Source organism: Dermacentor andersoni, chromosome 7 (assembly GCF_023375885.2).
Source record: "Dermacentor andersoni chromosome 7, qqDerAnde1_hic_scaffold, whole genome shotgun sequence".
NCBI classification, from domain to species: domain Eukaryota; kingdom Metazoa; phylum Arthropoda; class Arachnida; order Ixodida; family Ixodidae; genus Dermacentor; species Dermacentor andersoni.
The window spans coordinates 147061294-147084952 of record NC_092820.1 but is presented as its reverse complement, the minus strand read 5'-3'; the positions used below and the strand labels follow the sequence as shown (position 1 = coordinate 147084952).

The 23659-nt window shown below is 47.5% G+C and overlaps 2 protein-coding genes across 5 annotated transcripts in view; one reads left to right on the top strand and one right to left on the bottom strand.

Moving 5' to 3' along the window:
• Window positions 1-23659, bottom strand: part of LOC126534485 (ninein-like protein) — a 496791-nt gene that overhangs the window by 108582 nt on the left and 364550 nt on the right. For all 4 annotated transcript variants that reach the window (XM_055072238.2, XM_055072241.2, XM_055072240.2 and 1 more), the window contains exon 8: window positions 10771-10843. In XM_055072238.2, coding sequence (XP_054928213.1) covers window positions 10771-10843 — 73 coding nt within the window. The remainder of the gene's footprint in view (window positions 1-10770; window positions 10844-23659) is intronic.
• The window catches only part of LOC129385563 (XK-related protein 6-like), a 266099-nt gene continuing 253277 nt past the window's right edge, over window positions 10838-23659 (top strand). Inside the window, exon 1 of the mRNA XM_055072243.2 lies at window positions 10838-11342. The gene's annotated coding sequence lies outside the window, so the exon portion shown is untranslated. The remainder of the gene's footprint in view (window positions 11343-23659) is intronic.

The window sequence follows — 23659 nt, the reverse complement described above, 5'->3', positions numbered from 1 at the left end:
CCACCAATCAGAGCACAGCGCCACCCTTCGGCTAAAGAAAATACTACGCTTCTCAAGAATTGCCGTGGGGTGTCGTCGAAGCGCAGTGAGCACTTCTGTCGACAGGCGGCGCTGCCACCGCATTGCCAGTGCTTTGAAATATCAAGAGTAGAAAGTAGACCGTTATATGGGGGCCTTTTCAGACATTACAGTAGCGTACGGCTACTTAGACCTCAATATTTTTCTGGGACATTCTGGAAGAGGAAGGCTTAGGCGACGATTGTCTAGAGCTTTCGAGGGAGATTTACCTAGAAAATACCGTTTGCGTTCAATGGGAATGGTTGAGGACCGAGTAGAAAGTTCACATAAATAAGGGGCTGATGCAGGGGTGCCCTTTATCCCCGCTGCTGTTTATGATGTACATGGTGAGAATGGAAAGGGCGCTAGAAAAAAAGTAATACCGGGTTTAATCCCTCATACAAACAGGCGGGTAGAATAGTGGAGCAGCCGCTTCCAGGTTTGTTTTATACGGACGAGATTGTGTTGCTAGCTAACAAGCAAAGTGATATGCAACATCTCGATAATATCTTTGGACCGGAAGGCGAGAAATTATGTCCGAAATTTAGCATTAATAAACCAGGTGTTATGGTATTCAATGCAAACAGAGAACAGACAGTGGCAAACAAGGCCAGGAAATACCTCGCGAAAAATAATAGATACCTTGGTATATGAACAAACAAAGGCAGTAGATATATGGAAATACAGGAAAGAACAATAGCAGTAAAGGGGTAGAAATGCGGCCCTAATGAAACACAGAGCGCTATGGGGATATCAAATGAAATAAGAGTTTATTTCAAATACATTTTTGACAGATCTTGTTTACTGGTCAATGTAAGCACATCGTGCTTGTTAGAAGACCAAGCAGCAGGTGGTACAGCTTTCAATAGAGATATGAAACATACAATTACCGTTCGAAATTATACAACTTCAAAGTAAAATATTCTAACACACAAAGAATAAATACTACGTTTTCCAGTCACATAAGAATCCCAATAAAAAATCACATATTAGACTAAACAGTTGAAGACCACTTCCTCACATTTTTCATAATTTTACCTTTTGGATTGATATCATACAGTGTTGCATCAAGTTAATTAAAAATATCAGCGACATAATACTTTCTTGTTTTCTTTCCATAGTTCGCCTTGGCTTGAAATACTTTTCTGTTTTTCGTAACGCACCATATTTTTTTACCAATACTTTAAAAGAATTTGACTAATAATAGCGTGTTAGAACCACATACTTAAATAGCTCCTGTACTGGATGTATTCCTAGAATATTATACTTTTCTTTTCTGTCTGATTGTTCTAGTCCGGTTCCATAGGTTACGCTATTTACAATTCGTTTGACTACGCGATCAATCACTTGCTTTTTATAGTCAGAACATGTACCATATAACGTTATACCATATGTAATTATCGATTCTGCTAATGCCTTATATATAGTAACTCTTAGGTTGGTAGGCGTTTCCCGCGCAGACTATACATCATGGCCGCGACAGCTCTTAGCTTTACACAAACGTGTATGACATGGTCACTCCAGGTTAGATGCTGATCAAAAAAAAAAAAAATCGTAAATACTTGACCACGCGCTCAAACTGTAATGGTTGACAAATACATGCGTTGCAATGTGGAGCGTGCAGATATACATTCATGTTAAATGAAAGCACTTCATGTGGATTCCTGAAGCAGATTAGTTTAGTTTTTTGATTATTTATAAAAATTGAATTGTGTGCGAACCAGCCTACGATTACTGATATGCCTCTTAGGAAGATTCGACATTCCGAGTTTAGTCACTCATTTGTAGCGCCATCGCAGTGTCATCAGCGTAATGAAAAAGTTTTGATCTCAGTGGTAGGAGGCCGAGATCTGAGACATATATATATTAAAGAGTATTGGTCCTAGCGTGCTTCCTTCGGGCAAATCACACTTTATTAATTTGAAATTGCTGTAGCTATCATCTAGTTTAACGCATTGTAGTCGATCAGTTAAATAATTTAGAAAAAAATTGTAGAAGTGACCTCTGAGTCCTTGATTCTTTAGCTTGTTGAGTAAGATCTTATGTACTACTGTGTCAAAAGCCTGTGTTAGGCCAAAAAATAGGGCTAAGACTAAATTATTATTTTCTATTGATGTACTAATATAGTCAGAGAATTCGTCTAGCAGATTAATTGTGTTTTTATTCTTTGTGAAACCAAACTGCGCCATGTTATTCAGAGAATACTTTTCGCAGAATGACTGCATTACACAGACCACATATTTTTCCATTATATGCGCTATAATAGGTACGAGGTGCTCCTGGGTAAGTGGAAAGGTGTAATGGTTCCAGGACTTACTTTTGGAAATGCGGTTGTTTGCTTGAAATGAGCAGTACAATCAGGACACGATGGCAACCAAAGGTCAGTGGGACGCCTCGCATTGGGCACTCACGGGAAGACAACAAAGGAAGCTATGCAGGGTGATATGGGTGGACAAGTTTTGAAGTGAGGGAAGCTCGCAGTAAAATTGATTATGAAGAACGACTGAGGAATATGGAAGAAAGTAAATGGGCTGGGAGAGTGTCGAGGTATTTGTACAGGAAAAACATTGATTCACAGTGGAGGAAAAAAACTAGGAAGCTTACCAGCAAGTATACCACCTCTAGGGTGAGAAACACAGCAACAAATAACGTCAAGCGGAAAGTCAGAGAGGCTCAAGTAATCTCATGGGTGGCGGCAATGAAAAATAAACCTGCCATGAGTAACTACATAAGAGGAAAAAACGAAATCAGGAACGAAACAATTTATGATAACTCAAACGGAAGCTCATTACTTGTCGAAGCGAGATCGGGATGCCTTAGAACACTCATCTATAAAGGGAGATATAAGAAAAAAGAAGAAGCATGTGCTTGCTGCGGTAAACCTAGGGAAACGATGCAGCATGTTTTATTAGAATGAGAAGACGTCTGGCCAGCGGTCGATTTAGGCCCCACTGGCCGCCTTGAAGCCCTTGAGTTCAGCTAGAGCAGGGACAAAGTAAACGTGACCGCAAAAGATATTAGCAAGAGGCGATTGGAAGGTTAGTGGAAGAAAAGTAGGGAAACGACAAACAACGGAGACGCACAAAAATAAAGTTCAGAATAGGGGTTCAGGAAATTAATCGTAGGTTCTTTTTCTTTTTTTTTTTTTTTAACACAGGTAGGACATTTGGCAATAGCAAGAACTTGGTGGCGCAGTCCACCGCCCCGGGACGCCCGCCCGCCCGCCCATTCATCCATCCATCCATCCATCCATCCATCCATCCATCCATCCATGCGTCGGTCCGTCCGTCCGTCCGTACGTCCGTGCGTGCATGCGTACATACATACATACATACATACATACATACATACATACATACATACATACATACATACATACATACAAACTACATACATGCGTCGAACCCGCCGTGGTTGCTCAGTGGCTATGTATGGTGTTGGGCTGCTGAGCACGAGGTCGCGGGATCGAATCCCGGCCACGGCGGCCGCATTTCGATGGGGGCGAAATGCGAAAACACCCGTGTACTTAGATTTAGGTGCACGTTAAAGAACCCCAGGTGGACGAAATTTCCGGAGTGCCCCACTACGGCGTGCCTCATAATCAGGAAGTGGTTTTGGCACTAAAACCCCATAATTTAATTTAACTTAATTCTAAAGAGGGTAGAAAGTCGGTCTTTGTTGATACGACACACTGCAAGTGAAGCGCAAGAAACGGGGACAGATGCATGTTGTTGTATGCCCTCCTTCTGTCTCTGTTTGAGGCGCTTGACTTGCACTATGTTCATAAGGTTAGTCACGAAATGCCGGACCTTGAGCCATCGAGACTATTGTGACGTCATCGCACAAATCTAAATATGCTAACTTCGTGTCAGCATTAGGATAACACGATAACGCTTCCCGTAAACAACAACAACAACAAAAAAACCGCAGATTTCCAGCGTACGTAGAAATCGGTTATAAGCGACGCTTTCGGCGGTCTTGATGCGCATAGATGCGGGCCATGACAAGATATCACTCCAGCGAAAATAAAAAAAAAATAAAAGAAAGAAAGATGGGCGAAGGAAGATAAAGAAGGCGATGTGTCGACAAGAGCTAAAAGCAGGACGAAGACTTAAGCTCGAAAAAGAAAAAAACCAAAAAAGAAGGAAGATGAGCAGAAGTTCCAGACGGCTTACGGAAAGGTGAAAAAAAAAATTAGAGAGGTGCGCCGGTGGAAAGGAACACACTAAGCTGAGGACTCTTGAGAAAAATAGGGCGCTGCGGGTTGTCCATAAGTAAGGGGCTTTACCAATAAGTAGCGTTCATCCAGAAGCAAATGACGATTTAATTACTCCGCCCGAACCAATGGGTTTTGGCGTGGCACGGAGAATGAATTTGCGCTGGATACATAGCGTGAGATGGCTACGCTCTTAATGGCGTAAAGATGCAGTGAAGCCAGAAGAAAGGCATTGAAGGTTATTGAAAATGCTTTGTTAGTTGATTATTTTTTCAATTTGAAGTAACGCACATTAAATGAGTGCTGAAATGACATAATGAACTTCTCTGCATGTTTTGCCTTAAACGAAGGTGTAAAACCTCTCAAACACTGAAAAAAATGAAAACGTTGCAGCATTGAAGATTATTGAAAATGCTTTGTTATTCGATTGTTTTTCAATTTCAATTTCAAGTCACGGATATTAAAATGAGTACTCAAATGACATAATGAACTTATCCGTGTTTTGCGTTAAACGAAGGTTTAAAGGGGCCCTGAACCACTTTTTATCGAAGTGGAGAAATACATTCGAAGTGAAGATAGGCTATTTCCGAACCACTTTGCCGCAAAAAGTACTTCAATGCGCTCAGTAGAAGCGGAGTTATCGGCAATCATACACGGCCTCAGCTGTGCTCCCCTTCCTCCTCCAATGCCTTGCACTGCGAAGGCTACGGCGGAGACGTCACCGTGGCGCGCAGTTCAAGTTTCCGATTTTGTGCATATGCCGCGCTAAACGTAAGCCAAACGCGGCTGTCCTCAGAGAGCCGCAGTGCGCTTAGATTTGGTGCCTATGCCACGCTAAACGTAAGCCAAACGCGGCTGTCCTCAAAGAGCCGCAGTGCGCTTAGCCACTGGACTCGTGGCGGCACCTCGCGGCGGCCGCGGTGTAGCCAAGGCGCAGCGACCAAAATGAGTACTGCAATGACACAATGAACTACGCTCCGTGTTTTGCGGTAAAGAAGCTTGAAAACCTCTCAAACCCTGAAAAAAAAAAAAACGTTACCAAGTGTGAGAGCGCCCTAAACAACTTATAATAATTGTTCCTAGGTGAAAAAGTTTGCTTTCGGGTACCCTAGAGATGGGTGTACCGTGACGTCATGACACACTGACTGGCTCTGCTCCCGCCGACAGTGAGGGTGAAACGAGTGTTTTCTTTTTTCGCCGCACTCGCCTTCAAAGGTAGACAAAGAACAAAAGAAGCAACGGGCTGATGCCCTTCGGAACTGCAGAGCGAGAGCGTGAAAATTAATGCGCCCGCACGAAAGAAAAAAAAAAAGAAAAGCACGGGAATCGAAGACTGACGGTGCTCCAGGCATGCCGCGAGCCTTACGTCAATGCCGAGCGGATAAGCTGCAGAAAGGATGAGCGTTGGAGTGTCGGACAAAGGCGGCCGGAGGGAAGAAATGGAGGCCGAGAGCGGCAGAGAGACAAGCAGTGAGAAGAGTGTGTCGAACACGGAAAGAAAGAACGAAAGAGCGCGAGAGAGAGCGAGACAAGAGGAGGAGCCGGAGGTCGTTACAGCGAGGTCGTAATGACCGTGTTCAATCCAACTCGGAAACGGCAATCCGCGCAGAACGCGGCGAGGCTATAGTGGGGAAGAAAAGGTGCATCGGGAGGGAGAAAGGGAATCCTAAAGTGAAGGGAAACAGACACAAACACACACACGCAGAACCAGACACACGAAAGTGTACACACAAAAAAAACACATAAAACAAAAACACACACCCTCGCCCACACAGGTGGGACAGATACACACAGACAGGGGAAGATACCGCCCCCCCCCCCTCCAAGCACGCAGACAAGGATACGCACACAGAGACACAAACACACACGCAAACATGAATTCACGCCCGTACGCACAACAAACGCGTAGCTCAAAGATACAAACACAGATACACACGCTGGTTCACGTACAAAACACACGGTAGGAAGGCGAGTAAGAAACAGAAAACTTTCGTGTGGCAACGAACAACGCGTTTCCACAGGCCTCCACGATTAGGCGAAAAAAGTCCGACGACATTCGAGAGAGAAATAAATGCGAGCGCGAGCCCGAAAAAGAAGAAGCAGAAGAAACAGCCGAGGAAGCTCCAAATGACCATCGAATCGAGAGCGAAGCGCAAAACTCGAGTAAGAGTGTGTGGAGCCATATGATAGGGTATACAGCACACGCGCGAGACCAGAGTGGCGAACATTAAAGAGAAAAGCCGGACGTCGTTAAGGGCCCCCATCATGATCGGCAACGAAGTGGAGGCGACGGCTGAGACAAAAAGGGGGCAGGAGAGGCCGTAGGACAAATAGCCGATGAGTGATAACGACACACACAAGGCGCGCGATAAAGTGTGAAAGAGATGGGGATTAAGATGGGGGAGCAAGGGCGAACGGCGCCACGTTAGGGAACAAGAGTCGGGAAGGGGGGGAGAGGGAGGGGGGAGGATTCTCCGTAGCGCACTTTAGGGGCGTAGACCAAACACTAATAATACCAAAGAAAAAGAACTAGCAGGTGGAGGGGTTGAGTAGGCAAAACACCGAGGGCGGTGACAAAGCGAAGGAACAAAAAATAAGTAAAAGGAGAAACTCGCTCTTGGCTTAGGAATTGAGCACCATACAGGAAGAGAATAACGTTCGCAATTTGAGGTATACGTTGAACCCAAGGATGACGTACTGCCTGGCGATGAGGCGAAGAAATGAAGTAGAGAAAAAGAAGAAGAGAAACGGGCAAAAAGGGAGAAGAAACGCGAGGAGAGAGAGACAGAGTGCAGCGAAGGAGAAATAGCTCTAACAAAACTCTCACCCACAGAAAAGCCAAAAGAGGGCAAAGTAGAAAAGCCAGGGGAACCGCAATTTACCGAGAATCCGCACATCGATCACGTTTGACCACTTGCGTTGAGTGGACATAAACAGGAAAAAACAGAAGAACCTCGGGCTTAAGTCGGCAAAGACGCATCGCAGGATTAAAGTTCTATCTATGCGTATCGAAAAGGAGCCACGAGATAAGCGAAATACCGGACCGAAAAGGGGTGCGAAGTTGATAGAGGAAAGAAAAGCGAAGGCAATGTAGGAGCTTACGGTAAAGCTAAAGTTGCGATACGTTGTCAGGGGACGGCCAGTGACCGGTGCTTTCGGATTCACGCGACTCGATCCCACGTGGTTTGCCACCGTGAGCACTGTGACAGAATGTCGTAAGTTTGTCGTGCGAACGAATTCTTCCGCTCGGTGCATTCCCTTCTGACAACGAGGTGGTACTCTTTTGACTCCCTCATTACGAGCATCCCGAAAAAAAAGGTAATAGGGGGAAGCTCTCAAGGTTGGCGAGAGAGATAAAAACACGAAAAAGGGTGCTTGGCCGCGCCAAAGGAACGTATATATATATATAGCAATAAAGGGCGAGATTGAGCGAGGGAAACGCGAATGGGGAAAATGGGAGGGAGGGCATCGAGAAAAATGGCGGGCGTCGCATCGACGAGCAGAGGGCTCTAAGGATCAGGCGAAAAAAGAAACTAAAGTCTGAAGAAAGGGGTTACGAGACAGAAAGGAGGATTTGGGAAGGAAGGAATCGAGACGCCGAGTTGCCCTTTCTTTCCTAATCTCAAGGGAGAAAAAGTACAGTGCCGGTCATTGGGATTTCGCCAAGGGCAATCGGTGAGAATCACGAAATACGAGAAAAATGTAAGAAAAGGCGGGAAGAAAGTATCCCTCTCCACACAGCAAAGAAATAAAAGCTAGAAAAATGCAAGCTAAAAGAAACGCAAGCGACAGAAAAAACGACAAGCCAGGGAAGAACGAAAAGAAAATAAAGAAATCAAGGTGAGAGAATTCATGAAAGGCATCCGTATGTAAAAAATAATAAAAGCGAAGGTCGTCTTTGTGTCCGCTCAAACGGAGAAAGGAAATAAAATACGTGAGGAATGACATACTTGAGAAGGGCCGGGCGAACAAATTCAGAATACGCAACAGAGGACTTAACAAGATATCCAACAAAGAAAAGAAAAAGGAACGAAATCGGAGTGCAGGTGCCAATACACCATGGCAGGACCTTCGAAACTCGAGATATATGTGGTAGCACGAGTTGTGCCTTCGCCATCCACACAGAACCGCAAAAAAGCGGTTCTGTGTCTTTCTGCTAGTTATGTCTGCCTTTCATGTTACCTTCAGTCTTGCATTTTGTCAAGTATTTGGGGGATCCGAGCATATGATGGGGCATCACAGAGGCCAACAAACGCAAAACAAGCGTGCCTTTAAGGTAAAAGAAAACGAAATGAACACTAGGGTGAATCTTCCACGTAGGCTTTCCTCAGCGAACCTTCCTCTCGGCCTTAAAATTTTTTTCTCTGTTTCCCCAATTTGCCTGTGCGCAGTGCGGTCAAAAACACTCTCTTCTTTACGTCCTGACATGTGGGCGCTGCCCATCTACCTAGCAAGCACATACCGTACGCGAGAACTTTGCCTCCCCACCATACCCCAGGTCGTGTCAGTGTTTCCACGGCGCAAGGACACATGCTCCTTGGAGGAACGCGCGTTGGATGCGGCTACAATGGCCCACGGCTACTCCCAATGCCACCGTCGTTCCTTCTTTCTCACTGCCTCCCTGAACACACAAACTCATAGAAAAGCGTCATACAAGGAAAAGTAAAACGCCAACGACTCGTGCTCGGGAACGAAGACCGATCTCACGCCACGGACACGAAGAAAAGAACGACTCCCGGGACGAGTCGGAAATAGGGACGGCGGTAGAGAGAGAGAGAGAGAAAAGGGGCAAGTATCCTCCTAGCCCGCTACTGCTACGGCCTCGAAGTCGAGAAGTGAAACGAGGTTCAGCACCACGCCGAGAACAGTCCGCGTGGTGGCAGGGGAGGGCGGGGAAAGCGAGAAAGAAAGAAGAGAATCGGTAGAGGTACATATTCTAGGGACCATAGTAGGTGGAGAAGAGAGGCGAGGAGAGAAAAGATGTCTCAAGATGGCGCGCGACCGAAGCGGCGGCGCTGCCATCGCGCGCCAGAGGACGAGCCGACGACGCGGCGGCGGCGCAGCTCCTCTGCCCCGCTACGGGGGCGCACGCAGCTTCTCCCAATCCCTCCGCATCCCTTCCTTCCCAACTATACGGGAAGCGCAATAAAGCGTAGGGAGAGAACCCGCTCCCGCTGGAGCGCGCGGCGCAACGCAGGCTCCGTGTCGGACGCATCTACACCCGTACGGCGGGAATGGTTCCGTCCTGCGTGCCCAGCCCTCTCCCTCTCCCGAGTGTGCCTCCTCCGGGCGCCTCCCTTCGAATCTTTCTTGCTCTCTTCCTCTTCGTCGTAACCCCCCGCTGCGCACCCCCCCTCCTCCACGCCCTCACGCCGCCCTCAGATGGGATCCCTAGCGCGGTCTCCTGCCGCCTGTCTTTCCCCATATTCTCCCCCCGCCTAGGGGAAGAAGGAAAGCAAGGAGCTGGGACGCAGGGAGGATGCGGCCAGATCGTTACGCCACCATCTCACCACTCCTCTTCCGATTCTCCTTCCAAGCGTCAGCCCTACCTCCCACTGAACGGGAAAGGAGAAACGGGAGAGTTACTGCTTGCAGCGAACCTCCGCCCCCTCCCCGAGTGCACTCTCTCTCTGTCTTTCCCTCCCCTCCCGCCACCACCGCGTTCATTCGGGGTTCTCTGCAGCGGGCTCGGACCCCCTCACGTTGTATGAAAAAGGGAAGAAAAGGGGGAGGGGCAGAAATAAACAGAGAAGAAAGATAAAAAAGAGCGAGAGAGACATGAGCCAACGCCGCCTCGTTGCCGCCGAGCGCGCTCGCTCTGCCTGCGTCCTCGTCGTCGTAGTAGTAGTGAGCGTGTGGCACGGACGGTGCGGTGCGCGCGCGTCTGTGTGATTCACGGTTCTCTCTCCTCCGTGTGGGACCCGACGTCGAGAGGCCGGTCGGTTGGACGACCGCCGGGTCGTCGTTGCAGTCGTAACGTTGACTCGCGCTCTACGCGCGAAGAAGACAGTGCGGGTGTTTGTGTGTCTTTCCGCTTCAACGTCGTGCTCGCCGGGTTCGAGCCTGCGGCATCCTCACCGTTCCGCGTTCGCCTCGCAAGCCTCTCGGGCTTCTGACCACGGGAGCGGGGAGACGACCAAGAAAAGGATACCACTGTCTCCTCCTTTCGCCGGTACTGGATTCGGCGTCGGTTTTCGCATAGTTCGAGCAAAAAAAGAAGAAAGAAAACTGCGAAGCGCCGTGTCTTCCCCTTCCCTCTTTTAAAGTCAGAGGGGGCCAAGTGCCGAGAGAAGCAGGAGCCAGCCCGTGGGGGCGCCTGACGTTTAGAGAGCCCGACACCGGGAGTTTGTGGAGAGTCGCGCTCTCTCGTCGGAAAAAAGGAGAAAACGGGTGCCCAGCGAAGAACGTGATCGTCGTATTCCTTCTCGGATCTGGTGACGCAACGTGGGGATTCCGGGGGATGCGGCAGTGACAGCGCGCGACGTGTGTGTACTCACCTTCAAGATGCTGGCGCAGCCGGTAAGGCCCAGGGACTCCCAGAACGACACCACCGCCTGACTCTCGGCGTATCTGCGCAAATTTGCAAAAGAAGGAAATAGACAAACAGTCGGCACTGATCGTGTCTTACATTACTTTATCTCTTTCTTTCTTTTTTGCGTGCGTTTGGCTCTCGCTGACCCCCGCCCCCTCCCCCACCAAACCATCTTACGTGATGCTACATCTGTGTGGCAAATCCTAAGCGTCGAGCACGCCTGCGGTGGACGGCGTCGTTCATCGTTTCATCGGAGGATAGACCACACGCGGTGGTACACGAGAACGCTCGACACTGTGACTCGGCCATAGGGTCGTCGTGCCGGACTGACGTCATCCTCACCGCTTCGCCATCGGAGTGACCCAGTTTTTTTTTTTCTTTACCGTTGTTCAGTTTTGGCCGCTGTGCCGTTGTTAGAGCTCACACCAAGGATTATCGCGGAATCGGACGAGGATGTCTCAATAGGAACGGTGCAACGCGGCCTCTCCGTCCAATCAGGTGCGAACATCTGCTCGACGCCGGCGATAGCAGAGAACGGTGAGTGGCCCGTCCAGCCCGCGTTTCGCTGGGATTTCGTTCTTCTAACAAGAGCTATTTACTCGTCCTTTGTTGTAATAGTGGCTCTGCGAGCATTCGTTCTAAACAAGCGAAAAAAAAATGTAAATATCGCCGGGAAGAAAAGTATCCGCTCAGATTTTGTAGCGATCCACATCATCTTTTCCCCATTCCCTTTTTTCCCACTTTTCCATCGGCTCTGCGTGGTGAGCCGTCGCTGCGAAGTTATGTAACCGGCATTAATTGGCCGCTCGAGCCGGCGGGCGATAGGACACGAAGTAATCAGAACGTCACGGCTCGTAACAAAATACAACGCGCATGTTGTGAGGGTGAAATCCCGGAATGTTGTTCCTTAATTTTCTATGGCGACGGATAACAAAGATATAAAACGAATTGAAAATGTTATAACTCGTTGGAAACAAAATGCAGCTACCGAACAAGACACAGCCCGTGCAGCTTCATTTATTAAGCATTAAGGGCACGGAAAGGCAGGCTAAGGATTCTTTTCCTTTCATTTCGCCTAACTTATCCGTTGCCCTGAATGAAAAGATAAAAGAAAAAATAACGAAACTAGATAAGTCGTGGATCATAACAATATGCAGTCCCTTAGAGTTGGGGGGGTGGGGGTTGCATTATGTAAGGGCTCCGTTATTGGGATTCTAATTATTTCTCGTTACCCAGGGCCCCGAAGGAGGCCGATGCCAGTGAGGTAAAAGCGCGACGGTAGGCGAACTATTCAGGAAGGACAAAAAAAAAAAAAGGAATGAGACTGTTACGGATCTTTACAGATACACGGAAAAGAACGAAGCTGCGAATACAACGAATGAATACAACAAATGCAATGATCAAGATTTCTTTCACAACAGCAACACGAAGGTGGACACCGAATGATGTGAGTCCTACATGCTGCTACGCGTATACGTACGGCTACATATGTAGATGCACATCGCGTTCGCCGATCACGCACAACCAGGACCCCGCATAAAAGTGGTGCTGCCAATTACTCGCGGTGTGCGAATTTCCTCGGGCCGTCTGCCACAGCATCTACGCACGCATGCCCTGAGTTGGGTTGCGCGTTCATTATCGCGCGATCAAAGCATTCTGCTCATTTCTAGACCAGTTCCGGGGGTCGTATGTTGTAACGATCCATTCACCCATCCAAGAAGACAGTGAAAAATGAAATGAAAGTTTACAAAGTGGGGGCCTCTCCGTGGCATGCAAATGCGCTTCGGATATGGCTAGCGACAAAACTAAGAACGCCGCCTACTTTCGCTATCTTCCTGCGAAATTGCTTTCAACTTGGATTTTATAGTAATCTGAGGGTGAGGATATGGTGCAATACAGATCGTGTGATAAATGACCGTTACCGGATCCAGGACTTCATACATTTAGAGATCGCAGTTCGAGCCGTGTTTCCGTTGAACCACCTTCTACAGGGTGTCGTCATACCTTGCTGGTGAAGCAGCGCACTGACCCGGACACGGCGAAGGCACAGAACACACGGCACTCGCTGCACTAGCTACTATTTTATTTCGTGACACATGCTTCGTATTTATATACCTGCGCGAACCACAGGCGTCAACGATAATCAAGGCAAGATTAAAGGCATTTTTCAAATTCATTTGCCCTCTGAATCCGTCTATAACTCAAACACTTACGACCATTCTTGGGAGCAAGGGAGTTATAAACAGAGTCACACCCATATTCACGTTTACGGGAGTAAATTTCTTCTTTTTTGTGCACTGTGTGTACTGCTACCCCTACCGATGTGCTGGTTTAACAAGCTCTCTTCTACACGGAATCACGCGATGAAACAACAGACGCTATCTAAATATCCTCATGGAGGCAAGCACACGCCTTCACACGCCTTCAAGTGAATTAGACCTTTAATAAAGCGAATGGCCTTCTTGAAGCGTTCGGCTATTTGCTGACATTGACAGTCATCGTCAATGGTTTCTGCGTTTTTTTTTTCTTTTTTTTTTTTTTGTACAGCGACGCTGTATATGCCTAGGCGAAACACTCGTGGTCCGACCACACAAAAAACCTATACTGCGGGGGTATATGAGCCATTGCATTCGTCTTACATGACAGGCGGACAGATTTCTCGTTGGGTGGGGATAGAAATGCGATACGCATTTAAAACATACACATTTGCCTACGTATTATTGCAGGGAAGCGGACACAGAGAGATCTGGGTTAGGACAACGTCATGACGACGTAATTATCTTGCAGCAAAGATGCGGCGCGCCATTGGCTACGCGCATAGTGACGTCGTTTCTCTCTCGCAGCAGAGCGCGCAAGCAGCAGTCTCTCCCTCCGACTTCGCAGTATGTTCAAAGAATGTGTTCCTGTCTTTAATTAAATGAAATGTGCGGCCCCAGTGTATGTCTTGGTAACTACAGTGCACAACCGAGTCGTAAACACTATGATTAACGCATTACGAAACACAATTGCGTAACCTAATTTAGAAGGACTTTGATGAACCCGCTGAATTAACACAATGAACCGCTCATTGCATCTCTCCGCGATGGTGATTATGCGAAGCCCAGTGTACGGCATTTCAAACAAACATTGTGATAAACCCAAATCAAACGTGTGCGTAACCTCATTAAGAAGCACAAAGACGTGAGCAATAATGGAGAAAGAGTTCAATAAATCCTCGGAATTAACCAAGCGATAAACACCGAGACCGCACATTTCAGCTTCGCTGGCTTACCATCTGTACGGGGTGCGTGGGCGGTAATCGTATTTTTTTTTTTTTTTTTTTTTCATCTCGCATCTCTTTGAATTCATGGCGTACACTCGCGATTACTCGGCTCGGTTTTTTTTTTTTTCGCCAGTTCTCTCCGTTAGTGGCAAGAAAGCAGTCGCGGACATTGATCTGTGGCTCAATTGAATTCGCACCTAACCCATTTCGCTTCAGTCGGCAGAGTATACTGCCGCACCCGACAACTTGACGCTTTTTTAAGAAGCACGTTCGACGCGTACTGCGTTTCCTAACCAACGACAAATTAATCGGTTTTTTTAGCAGCTAACAATGCCGCTAATAATTAATCCCTGCACGTGCTTCTGAAAGGGCCATTGAATTCCTTTCTCGTAACAAAAACTGAAAAGAAAAGGGGGAAAAGGCACGACATGAATGGACAGTACAGTAATATTACTATTTAGTGCACGTTCAAGTCAGGCATGGGATATAACGTATACCCTAATAAACAAAGGATCTGTGAGCAAGGAGTTTTGCAAGCGCTGCGTAGACAGTCTATTATTTCCCGTAAGCTATATTACATTTCTCCACGTCACATTCTCAGGAGATGCAGTCTACGGAACTATGATTTTGCTAGAGAGTTATAGATGTGAAAATTTTACGGGTTAGCTTTCCTTTTTGTCTGATGTTGCCAATATTAAGCAATGTTTGTAAAGCTTTTGAAGGCCCAAATAAAAAAAAGAAAACTGCTTGCAACAGTCGGCACAGACTTCAACTTCTGCTCCTCATAGCGAGAAATTTCATTAAAACTGGTCGAACTGCTCTGCAGTGATAATATTTCCTCATTTAAAGTGCATCTGGACAGAAAGAGTCGGAGTCGGCCAGTGGGCAAACCTTCCTATTAAGGGCGCGGAAGTAATTTGTCAAAGAATTACGCGATGCGCTAAAACTTCATTTATTGCGTAACTCGCTGGTGCACAAACAAGATAAACAAACTCTATAAATTTGAGAATCCCGAAAAAACCACGTCGCTAAATACGATAGAGAGTTGCTGCGCTACCGGAAGCGCCGAGCTGTTCGAGCAATGGCAATATTTTCTGCCTGTCACCGTTACAGAACTTTGCTTGGCTCGACTCCTCTCAACGACAAGAGGGCAAGGTTCCGAGATGCATTGCTGTTGGCGCAACGAGAAGTGCTGTCACGAGGAAAGGAATTCACGCGGAACCTTTAGCACAGTACTAATGCTAATACGTACAGTACAGTACTAATAAGCTCATCACGAGAAGAGATTCTGACCTAAGTATAGTAACAATTCCTAAAACCATAGAGTTTCTCACCATATTACCTAGAGCGAAATCTGGCGCTGCTGCGCTGTGGTATGCATGGGAATGCCGGTATATTGTGACTTCGGATTGGCATCGTTCTCGGAGAGCCAGGCAAGCACAGTTCCGTCTATCACAATGATTCATATTCTACTAAAACTGCACGTAGAAAGCTGTTTTAGCTTTATTATGACACAAAAACATGTTTTGTTTAACTATATGAACTTGTTATTGCATGTACAATTATATGATACGTAAAAAAGCATCAGCGGGGCGCTAAAGTTGGAGGACAGACAAGATTCTCGCTAATTTTTTGAAACAGTTTGTCGTCTGTTCTTTCTTTTCTTTCCTTAGTCATGCATTGTAGGCGAGTAAATATGCAATTTGCGTGCATGGAAACATGAAGATCTTACTTTAACAACGCGTTATTTGTGTAGCCATTTCCACGTTTTAGACGAAGCCTCTTGCAACGCCAGCCAACACAAGCCTCGCAGACACATAAACCGTCATTCCCATGACGGCACGGCGGCCCTTAAGAAACTCGCATCGACGGTGGCGCCAGATTTCCCTCTAGGCGTTATAGTGAGAAACTCTATGCCTAAAACCACAAAAAAAAAAAAGAAGATAAACATTTATCTGCGGTATAACGACGAAAGTACCAGGCTATGTGTTAGGACAGGGTATCGTTTAGTTCCCCAAAGCAAAAGCCAAAATTTTCCAATCCCTCACGTACATCGTTGGAAACTCATTACTGAGAAAACAGCGGATAAAATTTAAAAAAAAACAAGGGGGCGCAGGGTCGCGGGGGGAGGAGTACGAGAGTTTTATTAGAGACCATACATGTGTCCACTGGAAAGTGGGAGCAGCCCGAAAACTGGCGCGGATAATAGCAGCACCGCTTTTAAGGGAGTCGTCGGTCATTAAATAAGTAATAATTAATCTCTATCAGTGTCACTTATCCGGAAGAGCGGATGAATTACTGCCGAGCTATTAAATCAATACTCCGAGAATGTAAACGGAACGGGCACCATGGAATCACTCACTCGATCGTCTTTCTTTTTTCTTTTTTTTCGATCCCTGACACAACGGCTTAAAATAACGCGGTTGAAAGTAAATACAGCTAAAGAACGGTCTCAAACGGGAGCGGTGCGGCGACTGCCTCATTACAGGGGCATGCATATTCATGCGCATACATTTTAGAAGCAAAAACACTCATTAACTAACACTGGATGCGCCAGAGCGCGCGCCGACGAGCGTTATACACTTCGTGTTACATGTCGCGGACAGTTTCGCCGCGTTTAAAACGACGTAGTTTGCCAGGCGGGAGCGAAACCACAGGTAAATAAGAAAATAAACAATAAAAGTGCCGAAAGAAGCGGTAATTGCGAGAGAAATGCGTTAGCATAACGGTGCACCGTTTTGAGGTTCCCGGATCCACGATTTAAACCGCGTTCACCGCATTGCAGAGTGTTGTGCAGGAACTCACTCGCCACAACTGACTTAAAGACAGGGGGGGTTAACCGAGGGGCCCGATTTTGGTTAGTCATATCATCAGAGGCCAACAAACACTGACACCAAGGACAACATGGGGGAAGTTATTTGTGCTTAATAAGTGAAATGAAAGAAACGATAAAGTAATGGAAATGAAAGTGGATGAAAAAGCAACTCGCCGCAGGTGGCGAACGATCCCACAACCTTCGCATTTGGCGTGCGATGCTCTACCTGATCGTTCCTCCCCTGCGGCAAGTTGTTTTTTTTCATCCACTTTAATTTCCATGAATTTATCGTTTCTTTCATTTCATTTATTAAGCACAAGTAATTTCCCATATGTTGTCCTTGGTGTCAGTTGTTTGTTGGGTTCCTATGATATATATATATATATATATATATATACGCCTCTGCCACGTGGCCATAGACACGTGCACATTTTTCCTCTGTGACACGCCTAATGCTAACACATTAAGAAAGGAAACGCGGGAACCCATAGCAAGGAAGGACGGAATCTCAATGACGCCAAGCGTGTTCGCGCTAGCAATGTAGCAAGCAGTAACGGCTGACACGTGCGCCGTTTCGTCACCGCCGTAGCTGTTGGCTGTCCGCATCGAAAGCGACGTGTGGCGCTTGAAGATTTGAAGTTCATTCGAGTTTCAAGTGCGACAGTTTAAACACTCGGGAGGAAGGGCAAAAAAAGGGGGGGAGGGGGGGGGCTTCGATGCTTGCCTTGCTCCCCTCCTCCGCCTCCTCCCCACCAAAAGAAAGATATGTGCGTTGCGCTCGAAAGCGTGACCACAGCATACTTTTTTTTTGCATTTCAAGGGCCCGTAATTAAGCTTGTCGACGGAATCCCTGACTCCATTTTCTCTCTAGTGCTGCGCAGTCGACCGGACGCCCGTGTGACTATAGCCTCTCCGCCTTCCCTCGCTGATTCTCTCTCTTGCCAAGGGAAGAGTGACGATTTTCTAGAAGTGCATGCATACGTAAGCACGGCACATACCTAAATACAGTTAAGACTCCTGTATACCACTCGCGTCGCCGTGGCAAACACCCATTCCGAGGGGTTCGGACAAGAATGGGCGCCGAAACGCAGTGGCACTAGAATAGAGTAGCCCATACGTAAGAAGTAGTATATAAGATTATAACAATTAAGTATACGTAATGCCACATATATTTTAGGATAAAATAACTAGGAATAAAAATACGCTTGGAACGATCGCTTAATGAATACAACTCAACTGACGTTGCAACAAAAAAAAAAAAATCGAGTATAATCATTAGGCGAGATTAGAGCGACGTGGCTTTGGAGAACCAACTTCGCATCGACCGCTGTGCGGACCGTACATAGACGCCGCGTGCGGAACTAACTTGAAGCGATGCATTACGGAGGAAAAAAAAAAGAAGAGAAAGTTAAGCGCAATCGGGACGCGACGCAATTATCGTCGCATTTGCGATAACGTCTGCAAGCGTGTTCGGCCGCACGCACACATCGCGGCGCGCCACAAGGAAGAGAGAGAGAGAGAGATAAAGCCTTGCCGATTAAGTACAGAGGTTCCTGCCACACTGAGAGAGCGGGAAAGTCATTACGCAAGTTTTTTTTTTTTTCGTCGCAAATGAGCGGTATACGCGTGCTTTTCTGAAACGTGGGGAGGCGTTTCAGTGCGCATATAGAGCGAGCACTCCGCACGCACAAGCAGCGGCGGCGGCGTCTGTAGAAAGCTGACGCGGACTCCCGGTTATCTAGAGGTGGCCTCCGAGATCGCTTAACTGTGGCCTCCGAGATCGCGCGGCGCTCTCGCCCCGAAGCAGCCTCGGAGACGGTTTCTCTCATTAAAAAAAATTAGATTATGGGGTCTTACGTGCCAAAACCACTTTGTGATTATGAGGCACGCCGTAGTGGAGGATACCGGAAATTTCGACCACCTGGGGTTCTTTAACGTGCACCTAAATCTAAGTACACGGGTGTTTATCGCATTTCGCCCCCACCGAAATGCGGCCGCCGTGGCCGGGATTCGATCCCGCGACCTCGTGCTCAGCAGCCCAACACCATAGCCACTGAGCAACCACAGCGGGTACGGTTCCTCTCATTTGTAGAGTGGATGTAGCAGCTTTACAACAGAACGGAGCAGACCGGTACAACTGGAGCAGCATTCTCCCCAATACGTTTGTCCCCAAACTGGCACTGAATATGGGCCCAAATGTGGACTGAATACGTATTGTTTCATTACTTCTCGGCTTCAGTCGCGTCCTACAACGATTAATTACGAAGTTATTATGTGAAACCCAAATAACTTTAACCCACGCCTGTATCCAGAAAAAGAAAGTTTTCAACACAATACTGTCGGCGCGTACATAAACGTTTATTTCACCATCCCGCATTAACGGACTGATTTATTACGGATTGAGGACTCATACGAGGGAATAGGAGCTAAGAATTAGAGACCATTAGCAGGGCCCCTTACTCGCCGCTTAATGGTGTTTTCTTTCTTTTTTTGGGAGGGGGGGGGATCTGGAAACACGATAATATGCAGAGAGTAGTGACTGCGGAGGCGCCAATGATGAACTAAAGTAGACCACTCCGCGCTGTTGGTGTCGGCAATAAAAACTCACAAACTAATGGCAATATAAACCAAGCCCACGAAGGATAGGAATAAGGTAAGCTATTTACGACGCATTACGGACGTCCTCGACAACTGCTCGCTCTATAATGGAAGCAGTCAGCAACGTCAAATGCTCATTAGTTCGACAGTCTCTTCCTTCATGTCTTACAGATGCATTACTGCTACGTCATCATTCTCCTGACCTGCACTATTCTCTGATATATGTTCCGTTGATAAAACTCAATCGGTGCATTAAACCTTCCAATTTCCTACACCAACAAAAGCATTCGTTGACAATGCACTACGCCCGGATTAGCGGTACTAGAAAAGCCTTGGCGTGCCGGTGAATAAATAGATGGTAATGGCTGTAAAGTGACACGTGATAATCTGACTACCCTACGCAAACTTCGGAAACAAGTGTACATGTAAGGTAACGCATAAAACTGGCCTGGCAGAAACCACGACGATGTATTGGGCGGCTCTTCGTAATTGCGCAGCACGTTGTCTACCCATTATCAAATCCATTCACGAATTATTTCTCTTTTCCGAGCTACCGAGCGTTAACGACTGCGTCTCTAAGTGGATGTGTCGTAGTGCAGTACACTTTTTTTTCTTTCAGTGGAGTAGCGGAGTATATAGCCCGTCAGCCTGTCACTGACGACCTCTCGATTTCCGTCCTCACGCAAGCTTAACCGCTCCTCCCCTCACCTCGCCAAACCTTACGTAACTAACTTTGCGCGTTCATACTGTACGTTTGTTAACGAACGTGTAGCTCCCAGTGTGGCGATCGACACAAAGCCGGCCTCGAAGGAACCCGACGGCTGTTTGGGACAGCTTTCCGCAATTGCGCAATAGCGCATTAGGAAAGAGGAGGTATTCTTTGGTACGGCGAAACAAAAAGCCCCCTCCATGCTCCACCTGCGACAAGCTACGGACGTGGCTAAAGGAGGCACGAAAATGGAGGCTCGGTCTGAATGTCGCAACAATGCTGCGCAAGCGTGTAGACTCCTACATACAGCGTCATCGTTAATCACAGTTCCGTGGGTCAATAGGCCCAACGCCTGCTTATAAGTAAACGAAGCGAATCAGAGGACAGTTTGCAATATTCGTACATAGACTGTATATAGATTGCTCTATAGTTCCATATACGAAGGGTTTATAGAAATAGTGTAAGCTCAGAGAAAGAAACGTGCCGAATAAGGCACCAAATTTTGTGAAGCGCCGTACGGAGTGCATCACCCCCCGCGGTAACCTTCGAAGTGCTGCACGGCCTTTTTTTAGGCGCACCGCCAGCAGCTCGGCCTGGTACCGAGCAGGCCGCTACAATCCGAAGGCAGCATACGTAGAATTCCACTGCACAAGACAAAGGGAGAGGCGGTTTGGGCGGGGAAAATAGCTGCCACGGAGGGAAGCTCTGCGGGACTAGGCAGGAACGCGCGGCGTCTCTACAGATGCGAACGGCCGGTATATTTAGACGTCACATGCGCCATAGAGTCGAAAACCACAGAAAACCCAGCAAGGAAAACCTCCACAGTAGGCCAGGGTGTGGAAACAGACGGGGCTGGGGGAGGTCGTCGTCGAAATAGCGCGGTGACGCCGAAACAAAACGAAGCACACGACGAACTTAAGGGAATACAAGAACAGACGATGCACTTCTGCTCCCGCATTCCCTTTTTGTAGACGAACGCAAAGACAGCAGACGTGTCGTCTGCTCTTTCTGTATTTGTCTGATCTCTAGGCAGCGCTATACGTCACAAAGCTGAAGAGAACAGCGTAGAAAACCGCGACAGTAGGCTAGGAGGTGGAGGGAGAGGATGGGTATTGGAAGAGACCATCGCCGAAACACCAGGGAGGTAGAAACAAAAGGAAGCGCCCGACAGACCCAGAACAGCACAAGAACAGAAGACAGAGGTCCGCGCTCCTAGCATTCTCTTCTTGCAGAGAAATGGAAAGAAAGACGGAGGCATGTCGTCTGCTGCTAGTGTATTTATCTTCTTTTGCAGATGAAGTGTCTGCCTCTCCAACACGACACAAAACGAAACACGTGAGCCAAGAAACGGTGCGATCTGGTGCGGGTTAATAGTTACCGTCGCACTAGTTACTAGTTACTAGACTAGATACGTACTATGACAGTTGGCGCACGTTCATGGCGCTTTCGTACCATCGTTTGAGTCGTACGTTTTTACCTGCAAATCGCAGCGCATGCAAGATAACTACGAAACACGCGGAAAAACACCAGAACATATAACTCAGCGATAAACTACGCCGGGAAATCACAGTCGCTATAATGCGCCGATCTGCACGAACCCCCCCCCCCCTCCCCCTCTGCAACACACAGCCTCTACATGCCCTTGCAGGAACGACACCGCCTAGCTGTAGCAAAGTCAAAACACGGCGAAAGAGAGTGGGGAGGGGGGGCGGTGTTAAGGGCAGGAGGCGAGATGGCGAAGAGGGACTGGGTTACGCCAGTTTCCTAAGCCGCAACTTTCCCAGCCAAAGCCAGTAGCGTCGCCAGACGCTATGAGCCGCGAAAATGGCATCAGACCGAGCAGACGCTGAGCAAATCAAATACGCCCCGAACCCGCCGCGCGCCAACCAAGTCAAACGCGCAGAAGTCTTACGCGAGAGTGCAGGCGTGTGCTGTCGCGCGAACTACACGAGATGCATACATCGTTGCAGCAAGGAGGTTGGGCAAGGGGGGGGGGGGGGAAGAGGGCAGACGCGTGCCGACGCCGCGCGTGGGGTCTTTTCGCGACGGAGCACCACGCTCAAGAGCGTGCGCGCGACGCAGACAGCGTAGTCAGCGAGAAACCGCAGACCCCGGCCGCTTGCTGCTGCTGCTTCGGTGTAGGTCGGTCGCTCGCCCGCTCGCTCACCCGAAGCGATCTGCCGACATTGCAACGGGTAGAGGTCAAAGGCAACTCTGCCGGTCTAACTCTCGAGGCTTTATTCACACACACACTCTCTCTCTCTCTCTCTCTCTCTCTCTTTCGAGTTTCGCGAACTGCGTGACGAAGGCATCTTCAGTGGATTTGCTCTGTGCAGTTCTCCGTTATCCGTGATCGCCCGAAAAATGTATTTCGCGCTGCTGAAGGACGTGACATCCCAAAATCGCGGACAAGAAGAAGAAGGAGGAGGAGAAGTGTACTCTCCCGTAAGAAAATTAATCCGGTGATTTCCAAACGTATCATTCTTTTTTTTTTTTTTTTGCTACGCTGAGTTCGATGCCACCAAATTCTGATTGAGCAAGGGAAGCGTGATGGCCTATAGTACCGTTATTGACACGCTGGTGCAAATCTTGAATTGTAGATAGTTTAGAAAGGAATCCGTAACGATTAAATTATTATAGTAATGAATTTGCTTTAGACATAACATATAGAAGTTTGTTTTGTCCTTTGCAAAAATGTTTCTTCCGCGGGCTGGAAATAAAGGTCGATAAGTTGCTTTAGTTTTCTTTAACGTGGAAGTATCTGTTTGGGCAATATAAAAGTATGAGAGCCTTGACACATATTTTCACTCGTAGTAACCTAACCGCATGCTTATCGCCCTTAAAAGGGTGCTACTTAGGCAAGTGGAAGATTGACAAAGGCTACGAGATATCTTATATTTAATATTAATAGCGATCCCGAAACACCGCACCCGGCTCGCCGACACTGTCGCGACGTCATGGACGCATAAAAAAAATTGACGACGTCTTGCCGCAACAAAACTGGGTACGATGACGGTGCCCTTAAAAAAAAAAAGAAAGTTTACAGGAGTGCTGCGCACGTCTGTTTCTTTCTGCGAGAGCAGACGACACAAGCGCTCTCTTGTTCTTGAATCTCACGATGTACCGACGTGACTGTCTGACTTTCCATATCTTCGAGCCAACGACTTATTTCCACAAAGTAAAGAACATACAAAGAGCGCTATTTCTAAAATAAAAACGAAGCACCGAAGTTTTTGCATATTCAAAAACGTTCACAGATGATGTTCTGCCGAGAATAGCTCTGCACCGTACGGTAAATAGCGGCCATCGATCGCCGAGCGATGCCTTCAAAATAATGTGTAGAATAAGCTTGCGACGTCTTCTTTCTGAGAACAACGCGCACAGCAAACTTTAAAAAAAAAGTACTTAGCATAACTATACAACTTGCGTTTCATTCTTTACCCGCAGACAACAGATATTTGAAACGCGCA